This window comes from Pseudopipra pipra, chromosome 2 (genome assembly GCF_036250125.1).
Source record: "Pseudopipra pipra isolate bDixPip1 chromosome 2, bDixPip1.hap1, whole genome shotgun sequence".
NCBI classification, from domain to species: Eukaryota; Metazoa; Chordata; class Aves; order Passeriformes; family Pipridae; genus Pseudopipra; species Pseudopipra pipra.
Genome location: NC_087550.1, coordinates 51267873 through 51285704, shown reverse-complemented (window position 1 = coordinate 51285704; position 17832 = coordinate 51267873). Strand labels below are relative to the sequence as shown.

General features: G+C 36.0%; 1 protein-coding gene across 4 annotated transcripts in view; it reads left to right on the top strand.

Moving 5' to 3' along the window:
- Positions 1–17832, top strand: part of DCLK1 (doublecortin like kinase 1) — a 239683-nt gene that overhangs the window by 174931 nt on the left and 46920 nt on the right. For 3 of the 4 annotated variants that reach the window (XM_064645543.1, XM_064645545.1, XM_064645546.1), the window contains one exon: positions 16903–16987. In XM_064645543.1, coding sequence (XP_064501613.1) covers positions 16903–16987 — 85 coding nt within the window. Of the gene's footprint in view, positions 1–5402; positions 10240–16902; positions 16988–17832 lie in introns of those variants that run through there. The other variant, XM_064645547.1, reaches the window with a different exon arrangement.

The window sequence follows — 17832 nt, the reverse complement described above, 5'->3', positions numbered from 1 at the left end:
AAACAAGGTGGAAGAATGCACTGTGGAATTTAGTTGTTATATCAGAGACTTGTGCAGTGAAGATACTATCAGTGCCAAGGAAATGTGAGACCTGTCAGTCACTTTCCTGGATGAGAGTTGCTAGTAGCTGTGTGTTCCCCCTAGTTATCTTGTATGGAGGCATCTACAATATTCCTAAGCATCCAGAATTAAGGTAGTACCTGTATTACTATTGGAACCTTCTGATAAAATATCACTCGTTCAACCCAAAAGGCTCCATGTGCTGATTTAATTAATTGTATCTGTTCAAAAGCAGTAGGGCAGATGTCTATGTATCTTATCTTCTGCTATTTTCTAAACTGTAATCGGTTCTCCATGAAAGATTCCCTAAGGCAGTACTCTGTATCTCAGACCTGTTTATAAACACAGTTTGAACACATGCTTTTTCTGCCTTTTCAGTTTTTAAATAAAGACATAATTTGTGTCTCTCAAAATAAGGGGATTACATACAAAATTGGCAGTGCTTGACTTAGGGGACCAGTGTAGACCTGATTCCCCAGATATCCAGATCAGGAATAGCTGTAGTACGAACGACTCCCTTCTAGCCTGCAGACCCTTCTTCATGTCTGATATATACCAGGGAGCTGAGGAATTGTGCCCAAGTCTTACCTGCGGCTGGGATACAGCTCTACAGCTCTGGGTTTCTGCTATGACTTGTTTATAGCTATGGAAGCCAACTGTGATCTTGCAGTATAGAGCTAGTCAGTGACTGGGAACTTGAAATCTCGGGGTAGTGTCATGGTTTTCATCATCTCATACACAGAGAATAAAGATGCAAGTTCCAGTTGGGTAAGCTGGTACTAAAATCTCCTTAAGTGTAATGTCTTCCACACCTGCTTGTTCTTACTCTCAAGCTTATAATGAATCATAAATAAGTCACTGAAAAAGGAACAAAGAGTCTTCCAAATGAATTATACATTGGTGATGTGAAGGCGTCTGCTTAAATGGATGATACCAGTATACAGTGGATTTGCATTTGCTGTAAGGCTGTTGCTTTTCATTGGTAACTTTCCTAAGCTTTCTTTCTCACCACTGATGCTTCTCTCTTCACAGTGAAGAAATGTTTATCTGTTAATGTTTGTGGATGTGTGAGTGGGATCCATGTGGTCAGCACCATTAGACACGAGGGGTTTCTAGCCACATGGTTTCTGACTTTCAAATGTGAAGAGGAGAACAGATGGGCTTCTTTTTCTTGTAAGTGTAACAGGATCACCTAGTGGCAGTATTTGGATGTAAAAGGCTGTGTAATGGTAACATAATCAGATTGCTAACTGTATAGAAAATAAATATTGAAGCAAACTACAGGAGAGATAAGACATTGTTAAAGAGTTGAATTCCATTCTTGGATATTCATATTCAGTCCCCATGACCTCAGAAAATAGATTGCAATCATGTAAAATGCATTGCAATAATATTATTTAGGTTACAAAATCAACTTCTCTGAAGTTCAGTGATGGAAACTTTACACTTGGTCTGAGAATTTATTTCATCTGCTTTCATGTTTAACTTGCAAAGTGAATGAGCTAGAAGTTCAGTGTAAAAATATATGGTTGTGACATTAAAGGTTATAATTTTAATAGAAAAACATAATAAAACCCCATAAATAATATAAAATAATATAATATAACATATAAATAATATAATTATAAAGGTTATAAATTACAGTTAGTAAAATAGGCATTAAACAGTGCTTACTAGTCATAATTTTATTGTTAGCAGTATAAATAATGTTCTGTTTACTTTAAGTATCATATTTTGTGTGTTGCCATTTAAATTTTATTTAAAGGACAGGTTGTTTTGTGTACCATATTGTCATAAACCAAATTTGAACCCAAAGCGTTTTGCTTTGTCTTCATTGGCTTCAGCTACAGGGCTGACAAATCAGCTTACAGGAGGAGGTTTATTCCCTAGAAGGTTGTTAAATGCTGGTATCATGTGACAGACATAGAGGAGAGAAGAGAAGATTGATTTAAGTGCCCATCTTGTCCCCAGTGTTGAGAGGTGAGGTGTTCCTACCTCAAAAGAAGAGTGTCGGCTGTTAGAGCCACAGTCTGGGGTTGAGGGTGATGGCTGGGCTTCTGACTGGTCTGGCTTTCTCTCTTTACCTGGAGTTTGAGGGATCTACTGCTTTAGAACTGAAATAATTCATCTCAACTGTGTCATTTGGGTTTTCCTTCACCTCTCTCTGTGCAGTTAGAGTAGTGCTTGTTCCCTCATGTCGTCAGGTATGTGGGGTGCCAGTGGTAGGTACTGGGTCTGGAAGGCAATAGGGAACATCTACTCAAGCATAACCTGGTTCCCCTTGACATAACTAATCAATCAGCTCTTCAGCATCCCCATCCAAGTGGTATGGGGGAGTTTAGGCTTGGGATGTCAATGCTGAGGAGTCTAGGGAGGCTACCAGTGTTTTTCCTGGAAAGTACAGGTGAGAAGAAGTCATGCTTTTGAATTCAGAGGCACAGAAGCAAGATAATTTCACAAACTGAGGGATTTCTCCCTGGGAATAGTAAAGACCTGTGGAGTGCATTAGGCAACTTAAAACAGGGATTAATCAGCTTACTTACTGACATTTTATCACTCACCTTTTTAAAAAAAATAAATACTGGCCTTTGATGGAAGGCTTTCCATTGATATAAATAAAGCCAAAAATGCTGCTGTGGTACATACTCATGAAAACAGTACTCTTGTAATCTCACAGGTAAAATTTTCTACCCTCAGAAGTGAGAATATAAAAAGATAAAGTTTATTCTTTCTCTCTTGCATATGTATGTGGATGAGTTGTTTCCAGAAATTCAGAAATCAGGGAAAGATATTTTTTGATAATCTTGTGTGAAGTTCAGTCTATATTTGAGGAAAGTAAGACTTGAAAGATTAATTTCATGGGTGTAATACATGGAGTTGAAAAGTGAACTAGGAACAATTTATCAGCTATCTGAGCTAACTGTCAACCAGTTTTCAGTTTCTGAGTATTTTAACTAGCAGGCTGTGTGCTATAGTTATGCTTTCTTGTAGTTTAATTATTTCTTTATATGTACTCTTAAATAAGAAATTAAGATTCTTGTTTTAAATTGGTATGTACATCATTATGGTTTTTTACAGAGGCTTTTTGAAATTCAGGTTTTTAGCACTTGAATTACAAAAATAAATATACATAGTTCCAACCCCTGCATTTTATTTAACTAGCTTTTGTAATAGTTTCTGAGCTTATTTTTTCCACTGTCTTCTAATCAGTTATCATTTCAATTAAGGTGGACATATTTTATACTTTGTACCTGATTTTCTGTTTCTTGTCATTGTTTTAAATATTTTTCTACTTCCTTAGAGTTTACAACCTATAGAATAATAAAAAATTAGATTTAAGACACCTTTTGACTATTCAGACAAATAACTTGAATTCTACGTATATAGGAGTTTTTTTGAGTTGTATATGGCAAGAAGTCTGATTCATTCAGCAATTTTTTTCTTTTTATAAATCTGTGCAAAATAATAAATAGATTCTCCTCCTATTTTCCAGAAATACAGCTCTTTGGCTAACTGTAGGCAAAAAAATTCTTTCAGAAAAGAAAACTTTTTAAAAGTTTCAAGTATTTAAAAGAAGATGAAAAAAAAAAAGAGAAAATGACACTGAAATCTTGTGCATGGTTTTGCTTTTAAACAACCATAGAGTTATTAAAATAAACATAAAAATATTCTCTAAATGTTAAAAGTCAGAAATATCTTCTTTGTCAGTTCTCAATGCATATCTTTTTATATTCAGAGGCAAAGACAGTCACCTGGGAGATACTATTCAAAAGTTTGGAGTGCTACCCTCTCTAGCAAATCAAAAGATTTTTTTTCTGTACTATATGTTAGAAATTCTCAAATTGTATATGCTCAAAAGAAATTTTAATAATTAACCAACTAATTAGTATTCAGAAGAAGATGGTCTTGTCTGTTTAAAATTCTTCTCGTCTGGATTGTTCTCAACAAAATAGAAATGTATTTAAAATCTAATTTTCACTCTGCCAGTCTAACATATCTTCTACTGTGTGTATGCACACCCATTGGCAGAATACATACAGAATAAGTATTCTAGGGAATCAAAATCCCCTTTAAGGGACTTGAATCCCTTTTACATCATGCCTGCAAATAAAACATAAAGCTGCATAGATTACTGAGAACCTTGTAAATTTGAAATTTTGAAGCATTCATTTTAGCTGGTACTTGTTTTTTAGTATAGCTTTCAGATTTGTTCATTTCTTGTCTCAGTTATCTTCCTGCAATTAAAAAAACCCAATCCAGCCCAACCAAGTTCAACCCTAAAGCTGGCTCCATCAGTGTTACCATTCTCATGTGTTCTTGTATTTTGTCTTACAAGTTTTTTTGTTGTATTTTGTTCATATGTTCTATTTTGAAAGGATCCCCAAAAACACCTTAAAGATATCAGAGAATGCCTATGAGATGTGCTGGGCACCTGCCTATTCAGAACCCCTCTGAACCATCAGTTATGCCTAATTCACCTTAAAAAGACAGTACCCTGTCCTCTACCACTTCTCTTTTCTGAACTTTCTCTTTCATTCTGTACTGTAGTGTGTCTTGACAAGGATTGTTGTGATGTGTAGGTGAGATAGGGCAATGTATCATACCCTAACACCACTGGCTTTTGAGGATTATCTGATCTGTCAGAGGATGCTTGGAGTGCGTGTTGAAAGAATGAAGTGGATCTGCACACTCAGACTCTCCCTCTGCTGTCATGAGCTGGTTGCTTGGCTACCATCAGAAAGAGACCACGACAGGGGGATAAATGTAAAACACACTATCTTTTTATACATACACACTGACACAGAAAAACTGTGGAAAAAAGACACCATTTGCCAGTACGATATAGGTAACAACAATGTTCAGTGTCAGCATTCCGGGGCTCAAATGTTGTTGGATCTATGCTGTATCACCAGTGGGCGGCAAGTTTTTATTACCTTATGTAAGGTAAACACTTACTTTACTACTGCTGTTTACAAAACAGCAAAAAGGAAAATACACTCCCTTTAAGGTTAAATTCATATTTCCAAGTTTCCAAACCATCAGGAGACTCTCCAGAACAGACAAATATTGTTTTAATAGTGTTTAATTGGAAAGAATTAAAGAAAAAATAATCACCTCATAGAATATGTTGTACATTGAAACTTCAGCTTTATTTACTAACCATCTATTTGTTGATTAAAAAATAATAATATGACATTAAGACAAAAATATGAGTATATAGAACATGTGTATTTTATGTTAAACAATGTCTTCTGGTCCACAGTAACCAAAAGAATATAAGACAGTTACAGTCCAACAAATCAAACACAATAAACAAATCTATACTGCACTTCATCTTACAGGACCTGTATCGCCCACTCTCTTCGGATGATATGGATTCAGTAGGAGACTCAGTGTAAAAGAGAAAATGGAACAATGTTTATGGTTTGTGATTTGATGAAGGTTTAACATTTTTAAAGAAAATAGCTGCTAATTTACAGTAATAGTGAATCGCACAAAAGAGTTTTGCATATTTAGTATTAACAACATGGGGCCAAATTAATTCCAGTCTGTGGGGGTATTTTTGGCTTTACCACTGCATTTTAATGCAAGAATTTGTAATGAATGAGCCATTGAATATGTCCGTCAAATCCAGAACAGCATTGTGCATACTTTAATGAAGAAGGATTGGATAAAGTGAATATAACGCACAAATCCATAGTGGGCAGAGTTATGAATAGGGCTATTTTTATCATCTAAGGTACTGATTATATGTTCTGTTTTTACCATAGGTATCTTTGTTCATTTTGGTATGAACAGTTAATGAATACTTTGCTTTTAGCAACGAATAGGTAAAATGCAGAAAAGAAAAAACCTGCCATATTAAACTGCTTGCACCACGCTGTCTGATCTCGACGCGCACATTTGGAACACTCTAAGTTTAGTCTTTTTATCTAAATTAAAAGAAAGTGAAGAAATCCTGTGTGGTAACAGGACAAAAGTGAATGCTTTCAAAGCAGCGTTCAAATTCTCTTCACTGCCTTACCATCTGATAACTGTAAACAGAAGGGTGTTCACAGGCAATATGAATGTTTTACCTGGCGAGAGCTGTTAATGCTGATCATCCATGTGTTGCAAGTAAATATAGACAGATTTCTGATTGAGGAAGTATGGGGCCCTGATGGCTAGCAGTGTCATCTGACATACATATACACATTTTGTCTGAGAAACTAGTGATTATTTTCCCTTATGTTAAAAATGGGAGCATGATTTTGTGTTTGCTATAATAAGACATTTTATACATTTTAAAATGAAAGCCTATAGAAATGGTGGTATTATAAATCATCCTCCTATTGACCTAATTCCTGTGTTTTCACAATTTCTAGAGGTGGTCATTTTGTACAGCATGAATATGCAAAACTCCTTTAGTGTTAAAGTAGGTCGTGCATTATAACCAGTTGCTTAACACATACCTACTAATTTTTATTTGTTTTCTGCTGCTTTACTGTGAGAATCTTAGTCTACTTAATTTACGTAATAGCAATATTTTCCATTGTATGTTATATTTAAGCCCACAGTGTAGTGATCATACGTGTTTGCAGTCTTATACCTTTCCTTTCATTTTCTCAAATACTAATGATTTAAGAATTAGAAATCAGTGTAATTCTGATTCTCAACAAAAATCTATAGAGATTATATTTTTGAGCTACTTAGTGATGATTTAATATATTTTGAAATCAGGAAAATTTACTTAATTGCAGAAAATACTTAGCTGCCACATGCCAACTTTTAAATGTAGTGAAATAATTCCTTTACACTGATTTAATAAAATAAAATAATAAAATTCAGTGGATGGAAAATATTGGCATGTGATGTTATGGCTTCACTGTATCAATACGATTTTATTTGTGGAGGATATTTGCAAAAAGGAATAAAAGGGCAGCAGAATACAAAACTTACCTTCTCTGTTTTCAACACTTGGTTCCAGTATCACCTGAAGAGAAAGTCATTGATCTGGCAGGTTTGTTGGAGCAGTTAGGTCATTCCTTTTTGAAATGCATGTTTTGTCATTCCTGCTTCAGATTTCAACCTAAAACTGTTCCCAGCCATGAGAACAGTACGTCCCCTGCCCCATACCCTAATCCTAAGGTTGTTCTGAACTTGAAAAAGCTCATAGCTGTGAAGTTACTTGCATTTTCAGCTGTTGCGAGGTTATGTCTTTATAAAATGTTTTATTGATCCCAAGAAATGCATATTATGTAAAGGTGCATTGGGATCAGTTTCCAAAACTTCAGGCAATTCCAACAGATTGAATGAAATACATACTGATGGTTTGAAAATCATTTTTTCCTGCAAAGAAAATAAATTCCAGGAATTTTATTTTTCCTCCCGTCTCCATATAGGCTACTGCTGCTTAAGGCAGTTTATTAAGAATGTTTGTTCTGCACAGGGAGCACAGATTGCCAGCAAACCTGAATCCCATGGCTTTGCTTAGCTGTGGAAAATAAAAATGGACCTTATACCAGTAATTGTTATCATAGCGAGTTCTCCATCAAGACTGTTTTAAAAAAGAATATGCTAGTCCATAGCATTTAATCATTTCAACATATGACTTATATTAAGGGGCTATTCAGGGGCAATACGTATCATTAATATTTCATTTAAGGAATGAAAGTCCCTTGGAGATTGAAAAGGTACACTGTTTATAGACTTTGAGATCCTTTTTGTGTGGAATGTAATTCCCATTATACATGAGCAGAAATGAAATGTTTCTTTTGAGCAAGACCAGAAGGTTTCACTTTATGGGTGAAACTGAAATTGTGTTTCTTGATGCTGTAGTTCTGCTTGCAACAGCACAGGTTTTAGTTTGTCCCTAGATTTCATCAACTGCATTGATTAACAGAATAGCTTAAGCAACTTTATAGTGTTTGAACCTCTGATAGTTCTCTATGCTGCATTATTTGTGCCTACTCTAAGGTGATTATGATGTAGCTAAAGAGTCTTGTATAGATTGTGAATGCTTTGCTTCTCTTTGAGCTTTATGAATATTTGTGATTATTTCTCTAATGCTTTCTGCAACTTTCTGTTTTGTTTTTTTTAAAATCTCTTTACTTTTTTTATGCAACGAACAGTTCACGTGTGAAGCACAGAATGTGTGTGTTTATATTTACATACACGCTTACATAGATTAATGGCTTTGAAATCCATGTGCAGTTATGTCACATTCGTGGCTTTAAACAAATAAGTGGGGAAAATGTTGCTAATGGGAGGACGCTCATCTAGTGGGATTCACTACAGCTCTATTTAAGTCAGTGGAGCTGCACCAACCAGTACCTGCTGAGCAGCTCCCTTGAAGAAGTCTGTACAATTTTAAAAGATCACATCTACAGACAAGGGCTAAGTTCAAACTGAGCAAAGTTAGTGGCAAAACCGCCATTGACTCCAAGGTAGGAAGGATAGGACCTTATGCACAAATACATACACACAGACAAAACATTAATCCTAAATTTGAAATGGTATTATTTTGACATGTTCAGTCTTATGCCTCCTCTTGAACCACATTGTTCTGCAGTATATTAAGTCATGAAATATTAGAATTTCTTTTGTTAAAATCAGTAAAATATTTAACATTCATTATGCAATGTGAAAATTACTTTCCAGTTTGTAAAATAATTCAGCAACAACACATTATATTTAGTTATTTTTCTCTACAAACCATTTTCGCAGGGCATATTTGGCTGAAAGATGAAAATTCTGGGGCATTAATATTGTGGCTATAAATGTGTATTATAAGAAAGCATATATGGTATTCAACAACCTTGAAGAACAACTGGGGTGAGATGGTGTGGCATAACAATTGAGATAAATAATAGTGGTTTCTTTTGCAGTTTCATAATCCAGACTGCAGTCTGAACTTCATATAGTGCAGCATGGTACGAAAATGTCTGCACTCTGAATGTTAAAATGAATTAACAATAATATAGAAAAGAACCTCTGATCAACCCAAGTTTACTGTTTTGTCAAAAATAGTAGAGAAATGAACAGACAAAAAAATCTTCATGGTGCTAAATTACCTCATTACTTGATGAACACTTAGATTAATGTTGTCTGTGCTTTTTGTTGTATCCAGTTAATAGAGTGCAACAGAGTACAAGATTGTTCTTTATTTAATCTTCACTTTCAGTTTTATCTGTTAGTGACAGGATGAGAGCTTGTAACTGTGAGTGATGAAAAACATCGTTATGTAACACAGCCAGCAGTAGCCTCACATACAGAGCAAAGCAGGCAAGTGGTTATCACACTCTTTGGAAATGGGTGTGCTATACCCAGGAAACCCCTCCGTTCGGAAAGCAGGGGTTGCTGAGCAGAGCAGGGGCTATTCTGAGCTGTGTTTGCTGTCATAACACGATTCCTCTGGCTCAGTTTGCTTCTTTTCACCTGGCACCTGATCTCACACAGGCTAAGCGCCCTAACTCCCTGCAGAAGGCAATGGGTATGTAGATATATGTGTTGTGTACACACACGTTAGCAAAGAGTGGAAAACACACGCAGTGCACACATACGTATTCATATGCATTTTAGTGTCTGTATTTGCCCATGTTCATTATATTTGAATTTGCTTAAATTAACCCTCAGCAGTGAAGTATGAAAAAAGCTGTACTGTATTCAGTGTGTATTTGTTGTCTGATGTTATATGGGGTAATTAGGTTGTAGTTTGCCCTGCAATACAGTGTTTTGGAATTTGGACTCTAGTGAAAGAGGAGCTAACAATGTTTGTGCTAAGGTCTCTTCATTTTCTTAGTTGCACTATAATATTGTAAATATTGGCACATTTACAACATAAGTTTAAGATTTTACAAAGTTATGCATACAATTATTTTTTTTAATGAAAAGTGCTTGGATATTTGCTTTTAAAAATGTACCATTTTTGTATTAATGTGATGCAGGAAACCAAAAAGAAAGCTGTTGATTTATCAACAAAAAAATGTAAAACTTGCAAAAATAAATGCCGATGAATGTTTTCTTTCTTATAATCAACTGAAGAAAATCACCTTCATTTTTGTGCCATTGTTTCATCATACTGTATTGTACTTGTGTTTCATATTTGACCATGTCATCCTGATTGCAATTTGTTGTTTCACTAGATTTAACATTACTGTAGATTATTGTAAGTGATGTAATAAATATATTTAAAAAATACACACTGTTCAGTGAGTTTGTTTCGGAACCAGATTAACAGGCTTTAAAAAAAATACTTGCAGCTGGTATTACTTTTTGATTTTGGATCAGCATTGTCCATCTAACCTTAGAATAAGCATATGGGATTCATGCATCATGTTCCTTTGAACAGTAGATGTATTCAGTGTCTTTTTTAATAATAAACTCTGGTCTCTAGTATATAGATACAAAAAATCCTTCAAGGAAGAATTTGGTTTCTAGTGGGTCTTTTTGAGACAGTAAATATACCTGCCTTGAATTGCTTATGGGTAAGTTTGTGTGTACATGAGGGGGTAGATTTGAAGTGTGAAGTGGGGAATTTGTAGACTATCCAAAGCAAGGTACCAGGTCCCTACTGACAACTCAGCTACAGCAGCACTCCCCTTCAGAAAAGTATTAGGAAAATATGCTTGTGAAAAGCTAATAGTACTGAAACACAGCAGCAGTGTTTTAAAATAAGTACCTCATTTTCTTGATATATTTTTCCACTCTTTAAAAATAGATATCCATAGCCTAGTTTTATTTCTTGTTTGACAGGAGCAGGGGAAGAGAGATGTTACAATTTCTGACATGTCATCTGCCAGCTTAATGCTTCAGCTGATGTTCAGGAGGGATCTGTGGGCCTTATAAAAGTTCTAGTTTTGAAATCCTCTGGTAGTAAATAGGTCTGCCTAAAAAAGGTGTACAGACATAGGAAGGAAACAGTACTAGAGAAATGAGGAAGACTAGAAACAACATAATTAGGTTTCTGTCTCTACCAAGAAAGAGATAATATCAGGAGGGTTTTTAAGATATAACTCAAATAGATTAAAAGTGGCAATTGTGCTGTGCCCTTAATTAGGTGGAAGAAGTAAGAGCCTCTTTCAATGGCCTTTCACTATGTATTCTGTAGTTGACTGGAAAATTTTACCTCCAGATAACTTCAGAAGAGGTAAAAGGAAACCTTCACATTGCATCACTGCACATGTAACTTTTAATGTTAACCACAGTGAGGATACAGTAATAACTTCCAATACCATGAATCTGATACTACTCCCTTTTTTTTTTTATTTAAATATCATTAATCTTTTCTGAAGGATGCCAAAGGCTGAGTGAACCTACACTCTGAATTACGGCTCAGCTTTGGAAGCAGCTTTAGGAGCTAGTGAAGGTTGTATTTAAGTTTACTGTTAAATACCGTGTAGGAAACTATGCTGGTCTTTCAGAATTTTCTTGTTACACAAATCAGATGAGTGTATAAGCATCCAATACTGAAGCTCAGTAAGGGAATCTTAATAAAATGAAGTGCTTCAGTTTGCAAATTTAACTCCAGTCTGTCAGCTCCATTTCCTTGCAAACTCTCCCATTTATGCCTCTGTCCCTCAAAGAAGAAAACCAACACAAGACCCTGAACAACATACACCAGAAAATTGTTTGTGTCATTTGAACTTATCTCTTCTCCAAGCTGTGTAAATCCTGAATTGCACAAATGAACAAAAAAAAAATCACTTCCCTATGTAGAGCCTCTCTCAGAACTGGGCAGGATGTAGAATTGTGGATAAGTAGCAGGTTTACATATATTATTTTGTTGTTCCTTTCCAGATTAAATAGTTTATAAATAAATTTGGATCTGATGTGCCAGTTTAGTGCAGTGTACAAATTTGAAAAGAAAACAATTGCATCATTTCTCTTTCCGTACACTGAACTTTATTGGTTTCCATTCTTTCAGCATGAAGATTGTGGATTGGCTGTTTCTCCATAAAGTAATTTTTTTGCCAATTCTGTACTGTTTACATGAAAGTTTTTTCCCCTTGTCTCATCTGGCTGGGCAAAAAAATGTAAGGTTAAACAAAAGAAAATGGAAAACATTTTCACTGGATATAGTTGGGAGTGGGAATTTCAGTGTAACCCTTTGCTTCTCTCTGAATAATAAAAAAAACCAAACAGTTTATCTTCTTAAAAGTTGCATCAAAATGCATTATTTTATTGTTTTAAATCAGCTGTTGTCTACTTTTGTTCTCTGGTGATGTACCATTTTGCTGTTTATTGATTGATCTTTTTCTTGCTTAACGCTGTTACAGGAATCTTTTGATCCCTTCAAAGTCCTTCAAAGCTAATACTTGCACTGGACTTTTGTCATTATTTTACCATTAACCGTGATCATCTTTAGTGAAAAGAACTGACTGTGTCAGAAATTCATGACAGCTACCTTGCAAAGGGTTTTTATAACCAGACTGAACACTAGTATGGGCTCCAAAAGTCGCGAGCATGGTTGCTTAACTGCTTGGTTTTGGTTTTAATGCTATTTTTCCTTGCTGAGTTGAAGTTAATCTTACACATATTACTGACATACATATCTTTTTGTATTTTTTTTTTCAATTCTGTAGAATTCTTTGGAATAGGGACAATCTTAGGTGGTGTAATTTAAAGACATTAATAATTTCCTTATCCTGTTTCCTGAATTTAGACTTTGTTTATGATTTTAATCCTCAGTTCATTAAGCCCATTTCTAAAAGAGCAAACTCTGCATGAGATCCAAACTTAGCTTTACACCTGTGTGCTTTTCTGTTACTCATATTTCATCCAGATGCTTCCTTCACATTAGAAAAATACAAAGGAATCTATTGTTGAGAGACTTTGTAGGCTCCATATGCACTAATAAAGGTTTTGAGAGGTTTAGAAAATAGAATGCAGTGTTTGAGAATCAGGAATCTGATTTGCATTAACAAACTTTCTAGTCATACTTATTTAAGTCTCTTTTCATAACTGCTGACACTAGTAGTCCACAAGAGTAATTCCTGCTGTTTAGTTGGAGTGGTATTTTAAGATTAATTTAGGACAAAGGTGAGTATTTGGAGAGAGAAATTACAGTAGTTTTTATTTTACTGCCTTTTTTTTTCATGGATTTAGCACAATTTCCACTGAGTTACAAACTATTTACCAAACAGTTGCTAAATAAATCTCCCAGTGAGACATGGATGAAACACTATAGCACTAATGTCTCGATTCACATCAATGAGACGTGTGGTGTGCTGACCATCTGTTATATAAACCTGAATAGGATCTGAAATCCTTACACCAAAGACCTGATTTTTTTATGCCATCGCTTTTATGAAGGTGTGCCATAAAAATGGCCATGTGCTGGCAACCTGTGCAACTGGACCCTTTTAAATCTGTGTAAAAGTGATGACATTCCAAGCATCTCAGCATCTCTTAAAATTAAAGCAGCTAATTGCATTAAAGTCTGTGTGTTGAAGAGATTATGCTCTTGCTTAGGGTTTGTTTTTCCCCCCTCCCCATCTGCAAGATCCCTAATGGGGTCCACATCTGTGAGAGCAACAGCGCGCACGACAGACTGCCTCGCGATTGGCAAGCCAACTGGAAGGAACACTGAGACCCACAAGGATTGCTGGACCCGGAGGGCTTTCAGCTTGTGAGAACAACGAGCTAATTAAAGTCTAAATAAATGGAATGCCCTTCTAGCTGAAGTAAAGATAAATAAATAAATGGCTTGCATGTTGTTCCAGAGGACTGAATAAAGACAGAAATATTTGTGTCGTGTTTATCTAGTAACGTCTCTTTAATTGTGAAAGGGGCCGCCAGCAGACTTGGTGAATGTATTTCCAGTTCCCGATTTCTTTTTAGTCTGTTGTTTTAATAGGAGAGGTTCAACAAAGGTAATAAAAAGTATGTTTTTATATATTTTTCACTTACTATTTAAAGTTTAAAAAATCTTGGTGAGTATTTTTAACATGTCTTCTTAGCTGCTGCTTCCTTGTCACTGGCAAGTTCTGCCTCTGCTTCCATGCCAGTGCTTCACAGGCAGATGACATTAAAGGAGCAGTATGCTTTTTTTGCAGACCAGTGATATGGTATATGCTACTGATACGTTGCTTCAGTTCTTCAGTTAACTAATAGCATCTTAGCCTTCCCATCCTTATATAGGGTCAGTAAGAAAAGAAATAGGGCCACTTAAACATCGATATGAGACCAATTTTTTTTTTTAATTTCCTTTCAGTTTTTTACAGGCCGCTTTTTTCAGTTTGTTAGATGAAACCTAGGTAAAATACATATTTAAGGAGTTATACCTAAAACATATTTAGGATTAAATTTAATTTCAATCGTGTAGACCATCAAGATTATTTGTATTTAAATTGAAGCCCTTGCTAAAGCACTTTGTTAAAATGGGCCCTTGAAGGTGTCTGGTTTTGGAAGGACTGAGCAGTTTCTGTTCTCAGCTAAACCTTGTTTTAAGGTCCTTGAAAAATTAGGTCCTCAAATAGAAATTTGAGTCTCTCTAGGCATACATTCTGAAAAGATGGGGCCACCAAGTTAGGTCTCGATTTTCCCATCTCCCATACTCACAGATGAAAGCAAAGGGTGCAAAAGTCTGTAAAGAGACTATCAGGCTGCTAAAGAAAGCTGCAGTAGTGTGCAGTCAGTGGCTTTGACCGAACATATACTGAGAAGTGCAATCTCACCATTTAAAATGCAAAAAAATTTAAAAGTAGCTGTTTAGTAATCTTTTGAAAATCTAGCACTAATCTTTTTGTGTTTATACCCCTTAAATGTTGTAGTGATTAATTCCTTATTGTAGAAGTAATAAATATTAAAAATAATTAAATGGTAATTCCTTGAAGAAAATACTGTGGAGTGATAAAATAAGTATGAAATTGGATGCCTGGTCTAGGAAAACAAACAAACACAGTCGAATGAGTAGAGAAAACATATTTTTCTGCTTATTTTACAAGCAGGACTGTAAAGGAAACAATTCTCCCATTACATGTGAATAAAAATAGTGTTTCAGAGTGACTTCTCCAGACATGAGAACTCCTAGCATTTTTCCATTACCTTCATCCACATCTGCTCATTTGTTCAAAAATGAACCAGAGGTAAGTTTTTACTGAGGTGTCCTGTAAAGTTTAGCACAGGAAGAGCACATACACAAACACATCCTAACCATTAAACAAGGTCAGGAATATCTTAGCAAACTGCATAAAATCAGTCAGTGCTCACTTCTGTTGTCAAGAGGCAGTTCAAAAACTGATTAAGGCATTTTTTAATTCTGGTCAAAGCTCAGAAGAAATGCTTGACTGGATGAAAATAGTGAGCTGACATTGATTAAAAGGAAAAAAGGGCAAAGAATCTCTTGGTAGATGGGATGTGCAAGCTCTCAAGATTATTTAGTGAAAAATGGGCCAAGTTCAGGCTTTGTCTGATTATCTGAGCTTAATCTAATATGGGAGAAATGAGAAGTTATTCTGTTCAAATGAACTCAGCATACTGGCCAGCTTTTAAGTCTGCTGACTGTCCTCTCCCTGGCTCCATACTCGGCAAAGATCCCAGCTGCTGCATCTTTGGTTGCTCTTGCTCCAGCCATCCGCTGTGTTCTGCAGCGGCAAACGAGAAAAACCATTCCAAAGTAGCTGTATTTAATCTGCAAAAGTGGATTGGCACTCTATGGGCATCTAAAAACCTTACAAACACTGATAAGGAAGTGATAGTGTTAGTTACATGCAGTACAGCCTGCAATTTATGTAATATATAGATTGAAGGAAATAATGAAATACTGCAGCACTTTGTAACCTTTCAGCATGTGAATTATGTGAACTCAAGAACATTTTAGTTTTGAAAATCCTGTGAATATTTTTACCTTATGTTGCAACACGAGGACCTGAGGAAACGCTCAGTTTGGCTGTAAGTTTGAAGAGCCATCGTTACATTTGTAGCTGCTTCTGATTTCTTCTGAAGATGGGAGAATCCCAAAGGTGTGTTAGTATAATTCTTACGCACCACAGAATAAAAGTTCTGGGTGAAATCCAGTCCATCCCATATGTCTGTGTAGTATCATCCATCTAGATGCATGGTAAAACAGTTTTCCTAAAGTACATGCTTAGAGTCTGTAGTTAACTGATAGACATTGATAGGTGTTTTGGAAAGCTTCCCTGGTGAGATTCTGCCTCCAATACTTCTGGTAGCCAAGGTGGGTGCCTACAAGTCTCCTTCTAGATACTATAGAAATACTGTCCTCCCCCATTAAATGTACAAACTCAGACAGTTGCATTTCAAGTACTTAAAACAGAAGTACAGTCATGCCTGAAGTGAATTACACCCAGTCAAATGCTTTTTTACAAAAGACCAATCATTGTTCACCCTGACATTTTATTTTATCCATACATTACAATAATGATTTCTCCCTTCTAGAACACAACTGGAGAGGATTTCTCCAGCGGGAGGTTTGTATAAGTGAGGAATTCTGCCCATAACCAAGCCAATTATGGACGTTTTTGCCTCTAGTGCTTGCTGGGTTAACAGGGCCTCTGAGAACACAATCTCCTGCCTGCAGAGGGCATACAGCTCCTCAGTTTTCCCTGCCAAAATGTATCTGGAATAGGGAGAAACTAGTGGAGCATACATCAAAGTGTTCTTGTACACTGCTGCACATGATGTATCAGGGATATCTCCATGTACGTGGGGGTACCAAAAGTAATTTTGGAGGAAAAATTGGATTCTTCCCAAGCATTCCCATATCCTTCCACTGAAGTAAATTGATACTTTACATTGTGAACACTGAAGCCTCTCTGGGACATGTGTCCAGCAGAAACATGCTGGGGGTACTCATGTTTCTTAAAAATCATCTGTTTTCATTTGTGTCTCCATTTCCAGAGCTCCCAACACAGTGGCTCCTCTACCTCATTAGCATCCACCAAAGTTTGCAGCTCTATGGATGAAAATGATGGACCTGCAGAAGGTAACATTTGGAGGCTGACATTTCAAAGCAGTCAGTGTAGTGATAACAGCAGCTGTGTAGGAAATGAGTCATTCTTCCTGTCGGAGAAGGTGGGAGCGTTGCAGGCTGGATGACTTTCCATGAGGAGGCTCCTCAGCCGTAGCAAACCACTTAGGTTCGCTCTGGATCAGATTTGATCTGGACATCACTCTTCAGAGGTATTTTTGTTGCAGAATGCTCAAGATGTTATTTCTGCAAGCAACACAGTGCTGGCTGGCTTATTTCAGTATTTTTGTCTCATCTATCATGGTACTAAAGAACACACGGTCCTAGGTCTTTACTCAGAAATGGATAGTCTTACCCCATACTAAGGCTTTGAGCAAGTTGGCTAAGGGATAGTGTCTGCTTGAACACTATGCACATATACATATATGTGTGTATGTGTATTCCTGTTTTAGAATTGCTCTTCATGCTGTCTGTGAATTCAGGCAAAACCCGGCCTCCTTGTGTCATAACATTCACTTTTAATACTAAGCTGCAACAAAGGACAGAGAAAGATATAGTTAAAAGCACTGTCTTAAAGAGTGTAAACACAGATCACATTTCTGAGAAACTTTTTTTTTACATTACAGTATTTATATGGTAGTTTGTATCAGCTGCAGTTTACAGTCAGCTTTTAGAAGCATGTTAGGTATTTGTAACACTGTTTCAAATACCTTTAAAAATAATGGTACAGGAATGAGCACTAAAACACGTTAAACTACAAACTTTTTGTATGCTTAGACACCGTGTAATGCAATTTTACCTAAACATCTGGTACCCAGGTTGCATGCAAGGTAGTATTATTGAGAACATTTGTTTAAAAA